General features: G+C 45.0%; 1 protein-coding gene across 5 annotated transcripts in view; it reads left to right on the top strand.

Moving 5' to 3' along the window:
- The window catches only part of SORCS2 (sortilin related VPS10 domain containing receptor 2), a 2262720-nt gene that overhangs the window by 2030588 nt on the left and 213102 nt on the right, over nt 1-19030 (top strand). For all 5 annotated transcript variants that reach the window (XM_085642460.1, XM_085642463.1, XM_085642464.1 and 2 more), the window contains exon 17: nt 11824-11952. In XM_085642460.1, coding sequence (XP_085498586.1) covers nt 11824-11952 — 129 coding nt within the window. The remainder of the gene's footprint in view (nt 1-11823; nt 11953-19030) is intronic.

The following is a 19030-nucleotide window of genomic DNA, read 5'->3' on the forward strand; positions in this document are numbered from 1 at the left end:
CAATGGTAACACACTCCTGATATATTAGGGGATGGGTTGTCATTAAGCTCCCCTACAGCCTTCATTGCACTTGCCAGCATCTCCATGTTGGCGCTCGCGTATTGCACAACTATGTTAGGCGCAATTCTGCCCTTGCGCTTCTCTGTCATGACAATGAAGCCGTATGTATGACATGCATGAGTGCAGCAACATTGAAATTATATTCTAAAATTATACGCAATTTGGAAAGGGTAAGTTATTACCTTTCCCATGCAGAGGAATGGATGGCTCTCCTAATGCAAATCCTCTGAACTTCCGGTTTCACGCTCATGGCCTAGGGATTTTAAGCAGATCTGTCTCCCAATATCACAGGGTACAGATCCTCTCAATGACCTAGTGGCGAAACGAAACATGAGGGGGGCCCCCATGCAAAGCACAATGAGACCCCCCCCCAGCAGCCCGGCGCACCACCTACCACTTTGCCCCACCGACAAAAATAAGCAGTCACCAAAAGCCATATTTTCAGCACTTATCTGTGCATACTTCGAACTGCAAATATAAATAGAATGCACTTCAATTGTGTTCTAGGGCTGCCTGAATGATGAGATCCATGACTGATAATTAAAGGGAACAAAGACAGAAAAGTCACATTACAAATGAATACGTACTTTTTAATTTATAACCCTATTTAGTGCCAAGGCGAGGTCTTTCCAGGCTCTTTAAACACATGGCTGGCATTTTTCTTTTTGCAACCCTACTTTATATTTCTTTTCATGAAATGCATTCTCACACTACAGCAGTAAATGTAAATTTCAAATGCAAGGAATAGGCAGAGTGGGAGCCCAGGGGGTACTGGAACCAGAAAAAAACTAAGCCTCGGTAACCAGTTTACAAAGGTATGTTGACTGTGCACCTCCGATAGAGCGTACAGCTGGCTGTTGTGGTGTACTGTAGCACCCAACAACACTTTTCAATAATGTACATCACACACAGACATGTAATAGCGCTCACTGGGTAGAGTTTATATAGCACATAGTTCAGAAATACCATATAGATGGATGGCACGCAGCTCCCAAGAGCATTGTAAGTAGTTTAAAACACACGCAAGACTCGAACAGAACGCTCTGGACAGACCTTGCATACACCCCACATAGCGCAGATATACTATACAGCTGGCTGAAATGTGGCCCCGAAGAGCACTTTTCAATAGTATGGACACACACAAACTTCCAACACAACACATTAAATAGAACATTTTGCTTACATCTAACTAAGCACAGACATGGCATTTGGGCAGTGGGCCATATTTTCCATAGAATGCATTATATAAACATAAATAACGTACCATAACATGTAATTGCTGCCCCTATAGTTGTGTAGCTCTATCTATAACTTGGTCATCATAATGTGCTACAACAAAGACGACGATGCTGGGCTGGTAAACAGGAGAGAGGGCCAGCCCATCTTCACTATTGAGAGGCTCAGAAGTGCACCATTTAATTTATGAGGCAAACCGCCTGGCCGCAGTACTGATATGAGGCAACTGATGCACCCATGCTGCAGATGCACGCTACAACTACTGTGCTGATGGCCCAAACTCTACGCCACTCTACTCTATGCCACTGCATTTTTGGGTAGAGGTGAATCAGTGAGTGAGGTGCCCCACTACTGGGCTAGAAGTGCCAGCTCCAGATCAGAATTGATTGGGCACATATGCAACTCTGAGTGGATCTCTGTACTGGAATTGCAGAAGGGGGCTGTCCTACAGGCCAGACACATGCTGGGAGAGTGGCCAACTAGATACTGAGCACAGGTGTCATCCCCAGAGTGCAAGTGTTACGGCCCACTCTAAACATATCCCAGAGTGCTCGGCAAAGCTGAGACTCCCCCACCATACCCTGGGTGCTTGCCCACTGCTGGCCCCATGCTTGTGTCAGGGGTCAGGCACACTAGGGCTCCTCCACAACACAAGACCCAAGGGAATGCTGGAAATTAGCCCAAACTAACAAAGACGTCCGTGCACAGTCTTCTTCCTGCTCAGTCGGAGGCTGTGCACATATTTCACAGCATCCATTTACAGGCCTCAAATCACACTGAGTAAACAACTGGTAGGCTCCATTTACAGCCTCGGAGAAGGTTGTGCACACATCCGACTGCATCCATTTGCCAAGCTATCTGCAAAAATAGCTGGCAGGATCCATTTACAGTGTTAGAGGAGGCTGTGCACACATCTGGCAGAATACATTTACAAGCCTCAAATGAGGCTGCTTAAACACCTGGCAGGATCCATTTACTCCCTTAGAGGAGGCTGTGCACACATCTGGCAGCATTCATGTAAAGGCCTGAAAGGAAGCTGCTACGCAGCTGGTAGGGCCAATTAGGAACTCAGAGGAGGCTGTGCAAACAGCCGTCAGCATCCATTTACTGGTCTCAGAAGAGGCTGACTACAGCTATCAGGATCAATTTACATGCTTCAGATGAGACTGTGCACAGCTAGCTAGCAGGACCCACTATGACCTCTGAACCACCGGTGTACACAGCTGGCAGGATCCATTTGCAGCCCTCAGAGGAAACTATGTACAGCTGACGAGGCCTGTTAAGACCTTAGAGGAGGCTGTGAATACATCTAGCAGGGACCACTCCAGGCCTCAGAGGAGGCTGCGAGCAGAGCTGGCAGAATCCATATCCATGCATCAGTGAGGCTGCGTACAGCTGGTTGGACCTCTTTACAGGCTACAGAGGAGGTGCCATTTTGGCATCTGTATAAGTGACCATAAAACGACACACTGTCTGTTGTAGGTATGAAGCATGGGGTGTGGTTAAGATTTTGAAACAGATCAAAAAGGGGTCTGTTCACAAACTGCATTTTGTAGTACATAAAGTAGTACTAGGTAGTACTTCTCATGTACTATAAAATGCTATTCACAACCCTACAAGAAGAGCCCTCCATACCTCCTATCTTTTCTATATCGAGACTTCTGTAAAAGTGTCAAAGGTATCCGCACACATAAACCTATGATTCAGCTGTAAATGTCAGAGGGAAAACTGCTGAGAAATGAGCAATAGTTACTACTAAATAGGAGGGGTTCAAGGAGCAGTAAAGAGAATTTAATGGGTGTAAGTATAGGCTAAGGGTGGGGTCTGCTAACACAAACACACAGTACTTTCTTATCCTGTTTGCTACTGAATAAACAACAATCATTCTGAGCCCCCAAATCAACCGTCTCTGTCACAGTGCAAACAAAGACAGAAGGCCCTAGCTCAAGAAGAGACAGCACTGTCACCCGAGAGCTGTGAGCCCAACAACAGTTCCACACTATGGCCCTCTTTACCAGGGACTCCAGATGAGGTGTTATCATCCTAATAATGAAGTGTGCTGGAATTTCTCGTTGCAGTGCGCCCCCACTATTAAGAAAGTTCCCGTACATAATTGGGGTATGACTTGGAAATTGGTGTTTCTGCAATGATTTCGACATGTTTTTCCATATTCTGTATACATACATCCTTATATAAGCACTTATCTAAAACTCATCGGCGAGGAGACATTTACCCCAGCAAATAACTGGCTCAAATGGCTACATCTATGCACATAACACAAAACAAAGATGTAGGACAGCATTTTTTTATTTTTTATCCTCATTTGCCTCTAAAAACACCATTCCATTTGCAGCTGTGAATGGAGTATCATGCCCTTTTGTGCTGGAAGCAGAGAAACAGACATAAGAAAGGGAGACACCGTCTTCTGCCTTTTCCGCCCTCGTTTATTTGAAGCACCGTCTTCCATCCTATGCTCCTTCGCTATCACTCCCCCTGTTATCCATCATGAGCCAAAGCAGAGAATCGGAAGCAAACAGGAGACCAGATAGTCAGACGAGGAAGAGAAGGCATAATCATCGGACTTCGTTGTTCATTTATTGCTCACACCACTCCGTTAAGGGAGACCAGAAATCATGCTTTTTAAAGGCCTTCATATCCAGACTGGCAACATATTTAATAGAAGTCAGCCAATCAAAGAACCAGGGGGAGATACAGCTATCCACTGTTTGCATATTTCTCTGCGTGCCAGCAAAATAGAATAAAAAAGCAACCTTGCTTTATTATCTGTTTTTCTTATGGGGGAATCTACACATCCAAAAATAACCAACAAGACGCTTACCTTAATGTCCATATCCAGCACAATAGACAAAATCCTACTCACATCATTCCGGAATGACTGAATATCAGGACATTCCACCAACACATGTACATCATCCTCTTTTGGACTACCGCACTTAGGGCATGCCATGTCTCCTCTGCTCCCAAACTTTGACAGCCTCTGAGGCGTCCAGTAGGCTCTGTGGATGGAGAAAAGGTGATTTCTTCTTGGGTGTGCTGGTTTTACTATTTTAAACAACATAGGCATTGATACTTGCCATTTATTTTCCAGCGAAGACTCCGTCAAGCATCTTCCCCACAATTCCATTGGCAGTGTAAAAGCCCCATCTTCCAACTCCGCCAATATATTATTCCGAGCTCCTTTTTAGGTACAGCCTCGTCTAAAAGTCTGTCCTCCAGTTCGTTTGATCTTCCTATCACTGTGCCTGGATCTTGGAACCAACTTTGTATTTGCTTAAATTTAAATCTGGACACTTGTGGTTCCGAAAGATGGTTACACATTTCCCAGTTTATTAAAAGACCATCCTGTGTAATATGGTTCCATCTTGTTAGACCCGCCTCTCTCAAGGGCCGGGCCAGTGCATCTTTTGTCCAGGCCGGTGAGCAAGGCGAGTCCTAAATAGGAGCCAATTGGCTGTAGTATGGTATTTTTAAGGCTTTCCTGACCCTATACCAGGTCTCGGCCAGGCCTCTCAAGATCTTTAGCCTGACTTTTTGAAGTATTTAGGGTCTGAGTATTTAAACATGAAGCCAACGCTGCCCCCTGGCTCCTGTCTTGACATTACTCCCAGCAGTCTCTCAATTTCCGAAGTTGTAGATGTGTTCAGCAGCATTTTCCCATTCTTTAATAAAAAAGCCCATGAATAAAATAGCAGGTCTGGTAGTGCTAAGCCCCCTTTCTCCACCTTCCTTCTCAATATCTTCCAGGCCATTCTTGGACCCTTCCTTGAACAAATAAAGCTACTGATTTGACCTTGCAGCTTTTTAAGTGCTTCGTTTTCAAAAGTAAGGGGAATAGTGTCTAACAAGATAGTTAATTTTGGGAGGATCATCATTTTTACTAGATTAACCCGACGTAGTAGGGTAAGCTGAAGGTGTGCCCAGATTTTTAAGAGCCCACTGATCTCTTTTTTTGCCTTCTCCAAGTTAACTTTGGTTAATTTCGAAATGTCATGTGGAATCATGACTCCCAAATACCTCATTGCCTCCCTATTGGCTGCTTCCCCTGCTTCCAAATTCCAGGCCATAACCTCTGTTTTGTTTCTATTTATCTTGTAGCCTGAGATTTTTCCAAAGTCTGTTGTTAGTGTTGTAATGCGACTCAAAGTGTTTTGTAGATTGGATGTAAAAATGAGAATATCATCTGCATAGAGGCCCAATTTCTTACACCAGCCCTCATATTGAAAAGGTGCGATCTCTAAATCTTCCCTTATTAGGACTTGCCTACACAGTGCGCATGCACTGCATAGGAGAGACCTTTAGTCATCGGCACAGCTTTGCGGCCAAAAACGTGCACACGTTCCATTGCCTTCAATGGCAACGTGCGCACGTGTGGTGATTCACTTGCGGGAGCGAGTGGCTGGCGCCATATGTTATCAATTATCGTGACGCCAGCCGCTCGCTCCCACAAGTGAATCGCGCCAGCCCCCTCCTCTCTCCCCCTGCTGCCGCGCGAGCTTGTGCTTGTTTTCCTTATTCTCGCGTGCAGTAGATATATTTAGAATGCATGTGTTGGACTTCAAAAACCGTGACACAACTGGTTACATTATCGCACGTATGGGACTTGTCAGCTGCAGCGCTTTGAACTAATTTAACCACGTTTCCCATAAGTAAAACTCAATCGCCCGTCTCTATAAATGCTTATAGTTGTGTAATATTAACTTTTCTATGGCCAGCTCCAGGCACAGAGCACTGAGAAGAGGCGCGCGTGAGCTACTGCTCACCCAGAGATGGCCCTGTACGTATTGGCGGGACACAAAATTATGGCATGTGTGACGAGGGGTCCCTGAGGCTCCCCTTCTCATATTTATCTGGTGACTTTGGGCTGAATACCTTTCGCCACCCCCACGCCGTAAGGGCGTGCGGGATGCCCCTGTCTGTATCTAAACATGGCTTCTTCACAGTAAAACCCCAGGTAGGAGCGTGTGGGCTGGATACCGCATGGGTGAGTGACGCAGGTCCGCCGTGTGGCCGCTGACCTGACAGCATGACAGGGGTAATAATTCCACTTGAGTGACACGTTCCTCGCCATCATAGGGTGGCAGAACTGGGGACCAGCGGGGGCAAGCGCTGGAGCCTGGGCAGATGTGGAGCTGCTAAATGTAACATGCTAGCCGCCTCCAGGGAAACGGGAACAGCCAGGCCTTCTGTTCGAGGGCAGAGCACATGCATTAGCTGATCTTATCGCGGGCCCTGCTGGTCAGCGGGGATTTTTTTTCTTATGTAGTTTTATATAGCGCGATCTCAACCCGGGGCACTCTACATGAGCACCAGTTACGTTACAAGGATACATTCATTTAATTATGTAGAGCAGAGAATGTAGCTGCAACAGGCTAGATTTTTCAAACCTTCATAACCAATTCATGAGATAAAGAAACCAAGATCATTTAATACGGTTTCTAATAGGCATACGAGATAAACACCATACTCTAGAAATGAGGACTCTGTCTGTGACCAGTAGAGGGAGGCGTTTCCCAATTAACCCACCAGTGGTGCGAGGCTTATCAGACTTATGCGCATTTCCACCAATAACTGTCCACGTCGTTCAGCAGCGCCAAGAAGTTTCCATAGTAACGACACACTGACATGTATACCTCAAATATCTACTTGACACATGTCAAAGAAGCAGCCATCTTGAAACATACCCAGCTTAACGATTCAACGAGGGAACGTTTGTAATTAAATGAAAAACAGATTTGTATTGTGTTTTTCTGCTACTTCATTTGTCTTGGTCCATGTGTGATAAACAAAGAGAATACTGCTTTCCCTAGGGAAAAGAAAGCGAGGCAATTGGCAATCTATTCCCCTTTCTACATCTACGTACAAACACATAGACTACTCTTTTGGACATTGTCTCTAGTGTCACAGCAGCCTCGCTTACTCGGCGAGAGTTTACCCCATTCTGAAAACTGCTTGTGTTCTCGACACCAGCTGTCTCCATGCTGGAGAAGGCAGCTCGCGCATGGCCTCCATCGCATCACTCACCCACAGGCCGGGATAGCCGTAGCTCCTCGTTCAGCCACTGGCACATAATGTCCGACATGATGTGCTTGCCAGAGATACAGCGGGCACGGCGAAGATTTTGCCCAGGAGTCCAGGGTGGTCGAAAGGCACCAGAGTAACCTTGTGCAGAGAGCCGCGTCCCGTTACCAAGGTGATGGGTGATGAAGAGCTGGGCGTGAGAGCACCTATTTAGACAAGAAACATTAACCTAACACAACAAAACATATACCTGGAATTGCCTACTGGTTTAAAAGTTGTATTGTAAGAGTAAGAGTAAAAAGAAAAAAGATAAAAAACATAACCGACCTGTACATGACAGAGAAATGTTTGCAACATATAAAAAATTTAACCATTGTATGTAAATTTTATAGGAAAGTGCTGGTCCTAGGAAGCAGGTGTACTTAAAAACACTCTATAGTGTTAATGCACAGCACAAGAAAATATGACTTTCAGATGCAAACAAAAGGTAACAGAAGCTTCAAAATACTGTAAACTGAATTCATAGTTTAGACACACAAGGATGACAATTAAAGGATGACTCAAACAGTTAAAAAGGATAACGAATGGAAAGAAAACAAAAAGCAGTGACCAAGCAAAGGTTTACCCCCCCCCACGCCCCCTCCCAGCGCTGAAGTGCACCTTTTAGCTGGTTGCGATCAGGAACAAGCATTGGCATAGCCAATAGATCTCGCCTTTGGGACCTTAAAAGTGTTTAGCCATGCAACAGCTGATGTTGTTGCAGGAAGGATATTGTGCTGCATAACTAAATACTTATAAGGCCCCAAAGGCGAGACCTATTGGCTATGCCAATACTTGTTTTTCTGGCTAGGGGCTCAATATATAAATGAAATAGGAGTGTCGATAAGGGACACCCCTGTCTCGTTCCCCTACTAATGAGGACAGGATCTGTCAAGGAGCCATTTACCAACACTCTAGCTTTTGGCGTACTATAGATGACCTCCAGTATTTTACAAAAAATTCAACCGAGATTTACAGATTTTGCCACAGTCTGTCAAAAGACCCAATTCTCCCGGTCAAAAGCCTTAGTGGCATCTAAAGCCATTACCACCACTGGGAGCTCATGAGCGGATGCTAGGTCAATCGAGCCTATCAACGAAAAAGTCAGCTCCCTCAGAGACCTAACCCAGATAAACCCTTTTTGATCCATATGGACCATCTCCACCATAGGTCCATTTAACCTATCGGCCAATATCTGTGCAAAGATCTTATAATCACAGTTTAGCAAAGATATTGGCCGATACAAATCACAGTTTTTGGGCTTTTGCCTGGCTTCAGGATTAGGGAAATATTGGCCTTGTCCCATGAGGCTGGTATTTTGGCCCCATTCAAAAAGAAATCATAAAAAAGTTCTACAAAGATAGGTTTCAGTACGCTTGCCAGTGCTTTATATACCTCAAGAGGCAAGCCGTCGGGACCAGGGGCTTTTCCTTTCTTACCAAGTCTTAATGCAGTCTCTACTTCCCCTTCCCTGATCTCCTGATTCGACTGCCTGCTTTTCTCTACTGAAAGGGTATTACTAAAACCCTGGCCCAACCAAGCTTTGAACTCCTCTTGGGTGGGTTTTAGATCTTCTTGGTAAACCCTCCTATAATAGCTGTAAAAAGCATGCTTAATCTCCCTCTTATCACAAATGAGGTCACCAGTATGTTTGCATTTGATCTGGTCAATCCTATTTCCCACCTGCTCCTTTTTGACCTTCCAGGCCGACAGCTTGCTGCAGCCTTCACTATATTCAAAATGGGCCAATCTGCTGGCCTCCCATTTTTTTCTCACCCTATCTTGTAGGATTACTGCCAAATTAAATTTTGCTTCCTGCACTTTTTTTAGCAGACTTTCCCGGGCTTCCTCGTCTAACGTGGGATCAATCAGTTATATCTCTAGGGCCAGAACCTGTACCTCAACTGTATCCAACGCCCCTAATCTTCCCCTCAAAAAGGCTTTGTAAGCATCCCAGATTATTCCAGGTGCTGCTGACCCCTGATTAAGATGGAAAAACTCTTCTGTCTCTCTAGATAGTGATAATATAGATGTAGGACAGCATTACATTAATTTTACTTTCACTTTAATCGACATTACCCATTACTAAATTCGACACGACCAAAATTCTACCTGTCATACACAACTAAACAAAGAGAGCCATATGCAACCGGTCACTGTTAAACCCGGGACCCCGTGACAATGATGCCCAGAGTAGGAGTGACCCATGCTAATGGGAGAAGGCGCTATACAAATACAACGAACATAAATTCAAAATTGGAGGCACTGCCTTTTGTTTCTGTTTGCAAAATCTGGCATCAGAAAGACAATCACCAGCAAATAGTGTAACACAACAATGTAGCCCACAGACATGCATGTTGTGCTGCTGTAAGACTCACATAGGAGGAATATGTTACTCCTCGGTATCGTGAAACAAATGCGATATTACACTGTCCAGTTGTGCACTTATAATTCCAATGCTTACAAGAACAAGCTCTTATTTCCTAAATCAGACTACAGGTAGGCTCTTTCTTGTCTGGTGTTACCAGATGTTATGTCGATTGTTCCTGAAAGGTGTCTATTTATACACTGAGAGGTCGGAGCTAGAAAGGAGAGATGGACACGATGAATCAATAAGTGTCTTTTTATACAAATATACACATATTCCATTGAAGACATGGAGGTTGAAAATTATGAAGTGTGAGAAAACTTTTCAAACTTGAGAATGTGTAGGCGACAGGCCACTCACCTGAGGCCTGGCCTGCAGCTTCAGTGGCAGGTGCGAGCGGGCGGCAGAACACCGGGCAAGGCATAGCTGCCAAGGTTTCATATTGCTATGTGTGACATTTTTATAATTTCAGTGAAATTATGAGTGACATTCAACAACTATGAGTGACACTTTCTAGTGAGAAAAATCAAGCAAAGGCGAGGGAAACCTATACATAAATATCAGAAATCACACTAATTTTAACAACGAGAAACTTGAAGAGTATTTAAACAAATATGTAACCATAATATCAACAGCCTACACGATTGGTGATGTGAGCACAAGCAGAATGAAAAATTTGCTTCTAAAAATTGCATAATTAGATTACAGGTTCAGGCTGAGTCTGTAAAATTAAATGTATTTGCAATCCATCCAAGGAGGTCGGATATTACAGACCTGATAGCAACTGAGCCCGCGTCGACGACCAGTCTTCAGTAGTCCGGTCCTGTGGGGGAGGCGTGGTGCATCATGATGCAAGGCACTGGTAGCACGGGGGGCATCATGATTAGAGGCACTGGCGGCACAGGGTTCGGGAGGCATGATTATTACTGTCGGCTAACGCAGCGGCAGGCTGCAAAACTTAACTTCAGAATCTTAACTGCCGCCCCGCTCGTGCAGGCAAATGGATGATGTTGCAGCCCTGTGACGTCATGACATCACGTGACTGCCGCCGCAGTGCAAAAGCCAGCGATAGCCACGGAGCCCAGCCTGGTTGATGACATTTCATGCAAACTTTAAGAAATTAAGTACCAGGGCAGAGCAGCAGTGAACTGCACAAAGTAGAGCAGTCTGTCGCACACGCTGCAGCTGCCAGAGAAGCACATGTCTGTGCTTTGCTGAAAGGTTAGCATTGGCAATAATGAAATTAAGTCCGCACCAAAGAGCGTGAGGGCGGCCTTAATATCGCGTTTCTATGTATTTGGTAGCCACATGTTTTAATGTGCTGGCTGCGCGGACGCCAAGGGGGCCCTTGGAGCGCAGGGCCCCCCCACACCGCTGGGGCTGTGGGGGCCTGTGTTACGCCCCTGCAATGACCATTCAGAAGCCTGTCATGCACAATTATTATGGTGCTGCTGATGAATTAAGGCTAGTTGGAAATCTTCAGGTCCGTTTGAATTAGACAATTTCACAAATCTTCGAAAACTAGCTAGGGTTTGCAACAATTTTAGAACTCAAGTGAAGCCTCACTCAGACTCTGATTATTGACATACCTGTATTTGACTCACTTTCCTGATTTTCCTATGTTCATTCCCTGGAGTAGTTGTCCCTAACAAGCCAGCGATATGTACCCATGAGTGACTATATTTGAGATGTCATTAGTGATGTCATAAATGATGTCATAGAACATGCCATGTGTGATGTCACATATCATAAGCGTTGCATGGTACGGGTGAAAATTATAGTTAGTGCTGCAAAAGATAACTGCTGAATTTCTGTGTTTTTTTAACTTCATAATGTTAATGTTGTCACTGAGAAATTCACCTAACTATAACGTTACTTTAACCTTTGATTTTTTCAGTGGATGGATGGATTTTGGTGCTGGATTCTCCAAAGTGTGGAGCCAAAATCAAACAGCACCAGAAACACCATCTGTGATGACTTTGCACCACCTTTTAATCAAAACCCAGTAAACGCTGCAAAATCGCAGAACTTCTACTTGACTTTATGTGCAAGTTGATTTCTCGTTCCTTCTCTTCTCTTAGTGATTATGGATTTGAGCGAGCAGCAGCTCCAGAATCAGAAAGAAGTAAATGTTTTGCTGAGTTTTGGTTTGACCCAGAAGCCCCCCCTGAAGACTGCCTGCTGGGCCAGGCCTACACTACCAGCACAGGGTAAGAACACAGGGGTATTTTTCATACAGGGCATAGACAAAATATTTGAATCGCTGTGTGGACTCAATAATGTGTTCTTTATATTATTGGTGCAAACCCCTATGAATCAAACATAACTTTACACAGTTTCTAATAGAATGGTAATTACACTTCAGTGAATAAATGAAGGATTAATGATAGTTCATTCTAAACCACTTTTAAAATACTTTCTGATCAAAAGATATATGAGCAAAGTTAGAGGCAGAAACTGCAGGCTATTTGGCAGAATGGGAACGTTCAATGTCAATAAATATATAGGGTCATATTTATCAAATAAACGGGGTGCAAGAGCGATGCAACTACTAATTATATATATCAAGCCACCCAAGGCCACCTTGTGGAAAATGCTTCAGGGGGATTGTTTTTGTGCAGGAAGGGAATCCTTCCTGCACAAAAACAATCCTGCATACAACACAGGCACCCTTGCATGATGGTGCAAGGGTGCCTACTTTGGTGCTAGGCAGCACATTGTGCACCAGCGCAAGGAAAAGACAGCAATGCACCGTATAATGTTAAATACAGCGCATTCCTGCCCTTTCCCTATCACGCAGTGCAGCAAGGTCACTTCCTGCACCATGTGACTTCTTGATAAATGTGCCCCATAGTAATTGCAAATAGCCTTACCTCACTGTGTTTAGTGTTTGAGATAACAGGGGTTGGTTCAGTTTGCTGGTGCCACATAAATATACACTTGTTGGTGTTACTTGAGTTTGAAATCCCTTAAAAAACAAAAGACAAGAGGCATTTGGCAAAACATGAACAGTTTGTTTAAATAAACATTACAGCCGGGAGAACAGTTTCAGGTACACGGTATGAGGACTGTCTCAATTTACAATAAGTCTGTGCCCTTCTTTAATACAAAACATGGTAGGTTATAAAAGTTTCCGGTGTACCGTATATGGTGAGAAATGTTAGTTGGTGACTATGGTGTCATAAAATAATCATCTAATGGTTACCACAGGTGGGTCTCAATCTCGCGTGGACACAATGTGGCCAGTAGATAATGTATCCAGATGTCTGGTATGAGGAGCAAGTAATCACTACGTGTGCTAGGTCCTGATTGTCTATGTGTTCCTAAATTGTGTGAAATCTGACATTTATGATGTTTTTGGAGCGTGCGTATCCCCTGTGACCATGTGTGCTTTATTCGGGCAATCTCCCTTGACCATTGTAATGTTACTGTGCCTATCCATGGGATTGATCAAGATTTTTCTGCCCGAGTGTTTTGCCTTCCAGCTTCGTACCCTCCCAACTGTGACTTATCAAACCTCAATCCCGGGCCTTGGTCTCAGGGCCGGCTTGACTACATATTTGCGAGTCAAGGTTGATGTGGAGTTCACCACGGGCGATTCTGTTATTATGGACATATTCATCGATGAATGCATCGATTTCCATGTTAACATTGGCTATTTCAGAAGCCAACTTTATGCATGTTGTCTATCATAGGGTATAGACACTTGCACTATGCACAGTGACTAGCTGAGAGGTTGTATATAGGCCCATTGTTTAGCCCAGAAGATAGATGTACACACATTGGCTAGAGATAGGTTATGTCTGTGCACATTAGGTAGCCCAGATATGAAATATATGCACACTGGACAGCCACTGAGGTTTTCAGATAAATGAGATTCCTGACATGACTTAGTGCTCTGTGCATAAGAGAAGTTAGCTATTGTCAGTGCTTAATTTGTAAAAGAAAGAGTGCTGGTTCCCGCAGAGCTGCTCAAAAGCTCGCGGCCAGAGCAAATAAAGATTGCTGCACATAACAACTGGAAATCCACCTCATGCCTCTTTAATCTACTACCAGACTCTTCCAGCCCCCTTATCTTACTGTTGCAGGTCCCTGCATTTTCCTTTTGTGACAGCTTTGCTATCTTTCTCATCCTCAGTCTTATCGATATGTGTGTTTTTCCCTGGATTGGGGAAAATAAGTGCCAGTTCCCAAAAATACGTTCTGGCACCCTCCACCGGCAACCACCGGCTCAAATTAAGCACTCGCTGTCGTCCTTGTTTTCAAACATTTGACTCATCTTTGCTGATAGTTGTGAGAATAGCAAAAAAAAAAAAAAAGATCGTAGGTGTGACTGGAAAATAGTTTAATGGAACATTTTTCCACTGTTTGTTGCAAGCTTGTTTGACTTTTCAAGTGTCATTGTTTGTAATAGAATAGCTACTTATCAGAGGTTTAACCACATTTAACCCATTACTGATGCTACCACCAGAAATATATAAATATTGTAAAAATCACGTAAAACAGGCTCTTTTAGAGTGGTGAGGGGAAATAGGTGATAGAATTCAAGGCACACACAGAGTTTGACTGCACTTAAACTACCACGTAATTAATGCAGTTCTTGAATTTCCAGCTAATTTTAAAGTGTAATCTGTGTTGTGAAGTCTGTGCTGAGTGGCTTTTTAAGCGCATCCATGCAGCACGAATGAATGAATATAAAATATTTGTAGAGTGAACTGTTACCTCAAAGGATGGCCTGGTGCTTAGTCTTAACAGAAAGTGATGATGTAAATGCGGTTGATCAATATGAACAATATAAACTGAATACTGGTGTAGTGGGCCATCAAGGAAACAGCTCTTGTGGTAAACCATCAGGCACATTGAACCAATAGGCTTGTACAGTTTTCATTGCCACACAAGAAAGTTTGACTATAACGTATAGGGTGTAGAGCTTCACAGAAAACACACACCTGAGAAATGTTAGAACCTGATTTGTCACCCAGGGCACCCACCATACTGTTGTTTGGGGTTGCAGTGGTAGTTCCTAGGCACCTACGGCCCCAGCTGGCTCCCCACATACAGCAGGAGCCGATGTTGCTACCGCCTGTAGGGAGCAGCTCCTAATGCTGCTCCCTCCAGGTGGGAGCAATATTTCGAGCCGTTTCCCTTGCCGCATCACTACAGTCAGGGAAACAGATCAAAGGTCTGCTCCCACTGGGTGGGAGTATTTTTTAAGCTCCTACCTGCTGGGAGCAGACTTGGTGTTTGCTCCAGCTTGGCACTTCTGTGGCAGGGAAATTGGTATGCCCCAGGGGGTGGCTCCCCAAGAGATAGCATCTGAGCCAGCCCGGAGCATGGGGCCTCTCAAGACTCAGGAAGGTAGACGACGCAGACACTCTCGCCATTTTCTTAAATTTCAGCCCCAGGTGTGGGAGGTAGCCATGCAGCCTCCCCATGTTGCTGGTCGTCAATCAGAGTGTTCGCTCTCGCAAAAGTCTGACTCTCACCGAAGCAGAATGGCCCAAGGGAAATAAAGCTCTGTGGGCCAATCAGCATGCTCTATTTTTAAATTGGATCTTCCACGAGAGTCTCTCAGGACTCTCGCGGACACAACTGTCAAAAGATACAATTATTTTTTACTCAAATTTTTTTTAAACTACTGAATGGATTTACAACAATTCTGAAAAAGCACAATCTGAGGACCAAGATCTGGCTTTCTTCCAAATTTGGCATAATTCCGTTCAGCAGATTTTTCAGTAGCCTTGTCTGATAAGTCTATAGAAAATGCATGGGGATTTTGCATTTTGGGACACCCCTATATTCTAGGTCCCTGCTTGACAGATCTCCATGAAACTTTCTATGAAGGAGATGAGGTGGATTAATGCTTTGGGACTTTTTGTGAAGATTCATCAAACGGGGCCAATGTTATAAGCAAATCCCAAAAAAATATTTCTATGGAAAAGCAGACCTATAACAAACTAGTGACGACCTCAACTAGGTAATATATATGTATATATGGATATTTATATATTTATATATATATATATATATATATATATATATATATATATATATATATATTACCTATTGGCGGTAGCCAGTAGGTAGTTATAGTTAGGACCTAGTTTCCATAGGAAAAGTGTTTTTTCTTTAGTTAATATCTTTGACGCCGTTTGACAAATCTTCGCAAAAGTTTCAAAACTAATAGACCACTCAGGTCAGCTCCTGTCGTAAAAAGTTTGGGGTGATTCGTCAAGCGGGGGCCAAAAATAAAGGGGGTCACAAAACACCTTTTCTCCATGTTAATTTCCATAGGAAACGTTTGTCACGGTCCGAACTGCTGAACGGAATTAGAGGTATTTCTTTGTCCAGAGTGCACTCTTTGCTTTAAATGGTGTAAATCCATTTAGTAGTTCCTAAAAAATTCAAAAATAAAAACAATTATATACCTGGTGACTGCGGTGGATCTGCGAACCCTACCGATCGCAAGCTTCATTCTGATTAACTGCCATCACTCCAAACCAAGAAGTGTTGGCAGCCATCTTGTGACTCGGTTGAACCGAGTCACAAGCTAAAAGGGAAGAAAATGATAGAAAAGAAAAGGGGGCAGCGTAGAAACACCCTCACCCCCTAGGCCTGGTCAGGATGTCCCACTGGGACTTTTTTTTAAAGTTTCGTGGGATTTGCGTACAGTGTGCGAATCCCGCTGAAATTTGTTGCTTTTAAACCCCGGGTGAGCCAGGTCCCAGGGGCAATGTGTTAGTGTTATGCGGGGGCCCGCGAGGCCCGCCGCAGCCCCAGGATCCCCCACCTCTCCGGGGCTTTGATATTAATGTGCAGGGGCATGTGCCCCCCCGTAGCCCTGGGCACCGCCACATACCCGGGGCTTTTAATATAAAATAAGCGTGGGTGTCTCCTGCCCCATGCTGCTGCTGGGACGTCACCTCCCCGGAGCATTCCATAATAATGAGCGGGGGCCTCGCAGGCCCCCCAAACCCCGAGCCTGCGCCCCCAAGCCCGAGGACCGTTACCTCCCAGGGGTTACATAGAACTAAACAATGTGTGGGGGGGCTCCTGCCCCTCCCCACACTGCCCCAGGGACCATCACCTCGTGATGTCATTTGAGATGCCATCAGTGATGTCACTGACCATGTAATGAATGATGTAATATGTGACGTCATCAGCAGTGCATTGCGGGGGCGCGAGTTATAGTTAGCTCAACTACCTATAACAGGGTAATTTCTTTGCTTTTCTATGAGTGAAATGTCCAACTAACTATAACATCCCTGAAACCTATGGTTTTTTCAGTGAATTTCAAAGGTTTTTTAAATGCTAATTTCTAATTATAATGTTCATTAAACCTATCTTTTTTTCTGTGTTTTTTAATTGTCAACCCATTCTTTACTTGGTGAAAACTGAAAATCTCACCACTCTTCCATCGATACCTTACGCCAACAAAATCGCCACAAACGAGAGCCACAACTAACGCTAATGAAATGCAAAGTAGGCGTTCCTGTGCAAAAAAACCACGAAAACACCACTTCCCCATATTTTCAACGACCAGCCAAATCTGCAATGCAATCCAAAAAGCAGGCGATAAGCCGAGTCAGCAGTAACAAATTAACATCAACCTTTAACTGGTATAAGGAGGTCGACTATCTACTCCGTGAATTGGACCCAACTCACAGCCACATCTAAAGACCAACACGTGATAGAGCTACTGATCATGCAGGTCCAACACGCAACAAGACCACAACACCCAGCGCCACCACCACCAGAACCTCCTCCCCGCACCAAAACCCCCCCTACTACCACCAAGGCAGCGCAAAACAGGACAACGGACCTTCCCAAAACACCATGCCCCTCAGCCACACAATAGCTGAATGTTGGGAGATGTGGCAACCAACTATATATGAAGGAGGCAAGTCACCCTTCAACAATGAAGCACAAAATGCCTAGTGTAACGCTGATGTGCTGCACAGACCTCACTATGCAAAGCACAAATCTCTCAATGTGGAGATATACTGTTGATACTTGTAGTGGACAGTGGACGCAACCATGTTACCTCAGGCAGTGGGGAAGATCTCGGTCATGTAGCTGTGTTGACCCCCCTGGAAGCGGAAGCGGAGTGGGCTGCTCCAACGTACGCCACTCCAGCGTAGCAGTATGAATAAATAGGCCAGGCCCTAGGCATGGTTCACTTGAGGGAAGACCAACGAGTCTGTCACAGTGGCAGCCCTCACCCTGGCACGTGGCTGCCGCCATAACCACGGGACTCCTCGACACAGGCCCCCTGTGAACCCAGCGGCACAGCACCGCAGACTTATGTCTGTACCAACTACTGCCTTCGATCTACACTGTGGACAGCAGCGCTCACAATTCAGATGCAGTGGCGATTGCAGATGTCGCAGTCCAGTTCGCAAGACACTTTGCTTTCAGTGCGACCTGCCCAGACCACGCATCATCGCACGGTGCACACACGCTGTGTGCTTCAGGTGCTACTAACTTACTGCACCATAAATCATCGCCACGTAGCTGTGCGCCCATCCTGACCGCTGCCTCCACCCTACACTGGGGTTACACGGTTCACAATTCAAGATTAGTAGCAACGCAAATTGTGTAAGACACTATAATGGGTTAAGAAGACCACATGCTCCCAATCTGTGCAGCTCAAGTCAACGTCACCTGCCTGTGGGTCTTTGCTGACCGCTGCCTCCGGCCTACACTGTGGAAGACCGACGACACGTGGTGCCAACTAACCCTGTTCAACCAAAGCCGATCCCACATGTGTAAGTGTGTCCTGAGTCCTGAATTGCAGCAACCACAGCACCAGACTCCTTTCGATCAGTGAGGGGTATTTCCATATGGAAGGCCGGCGACACGTAGTGCCACTGAACCTGCACTACGCAGACCGGTGGGGCCACCAACGTATGCACGTGGCTGTGGGCCCTTGCTCACCGCTACCTCTGGCCTACACTGTGGAAGACCGGTGACAAATGGTGCCACTAACCGTCTTCAACACAAGCTGATCCCACATGTGGAACTGTGTCCTAAGTCCTGAATGGTAGTGACCCTAACTCCGTGAGACAACCACAGCACCAGACTCCCTTTGATCAGTGAGGCATATTTCCATATGCAACGGCGGCGACACGTGGTGAGAATAACTCTGTTCAACACAAGCTGAACAATCCCACATCTGGAACTGTGTCCTGAGTCCTGAATGGCAGTGACCCCAAGTTCATTGCAGCGACCGCAGCAGCATACTCCCTCTGATTAGTTAGGCATATTTCCAAATGCAACGGCGGCGAC

This window comes from Triturus cristatus, chromosome 2_2 (genome assembly GCF_964204655.1).
Source record: "Triturus cristatus chromosome 2_2, aTriCri1.1, whole genome shotgun sequence".
Lineage (NCBI taxonomy): Eukaryota > Metazoa > Chordata > Amphibia > Caudata > Salamandridae > Triturus > Triturus cristatus.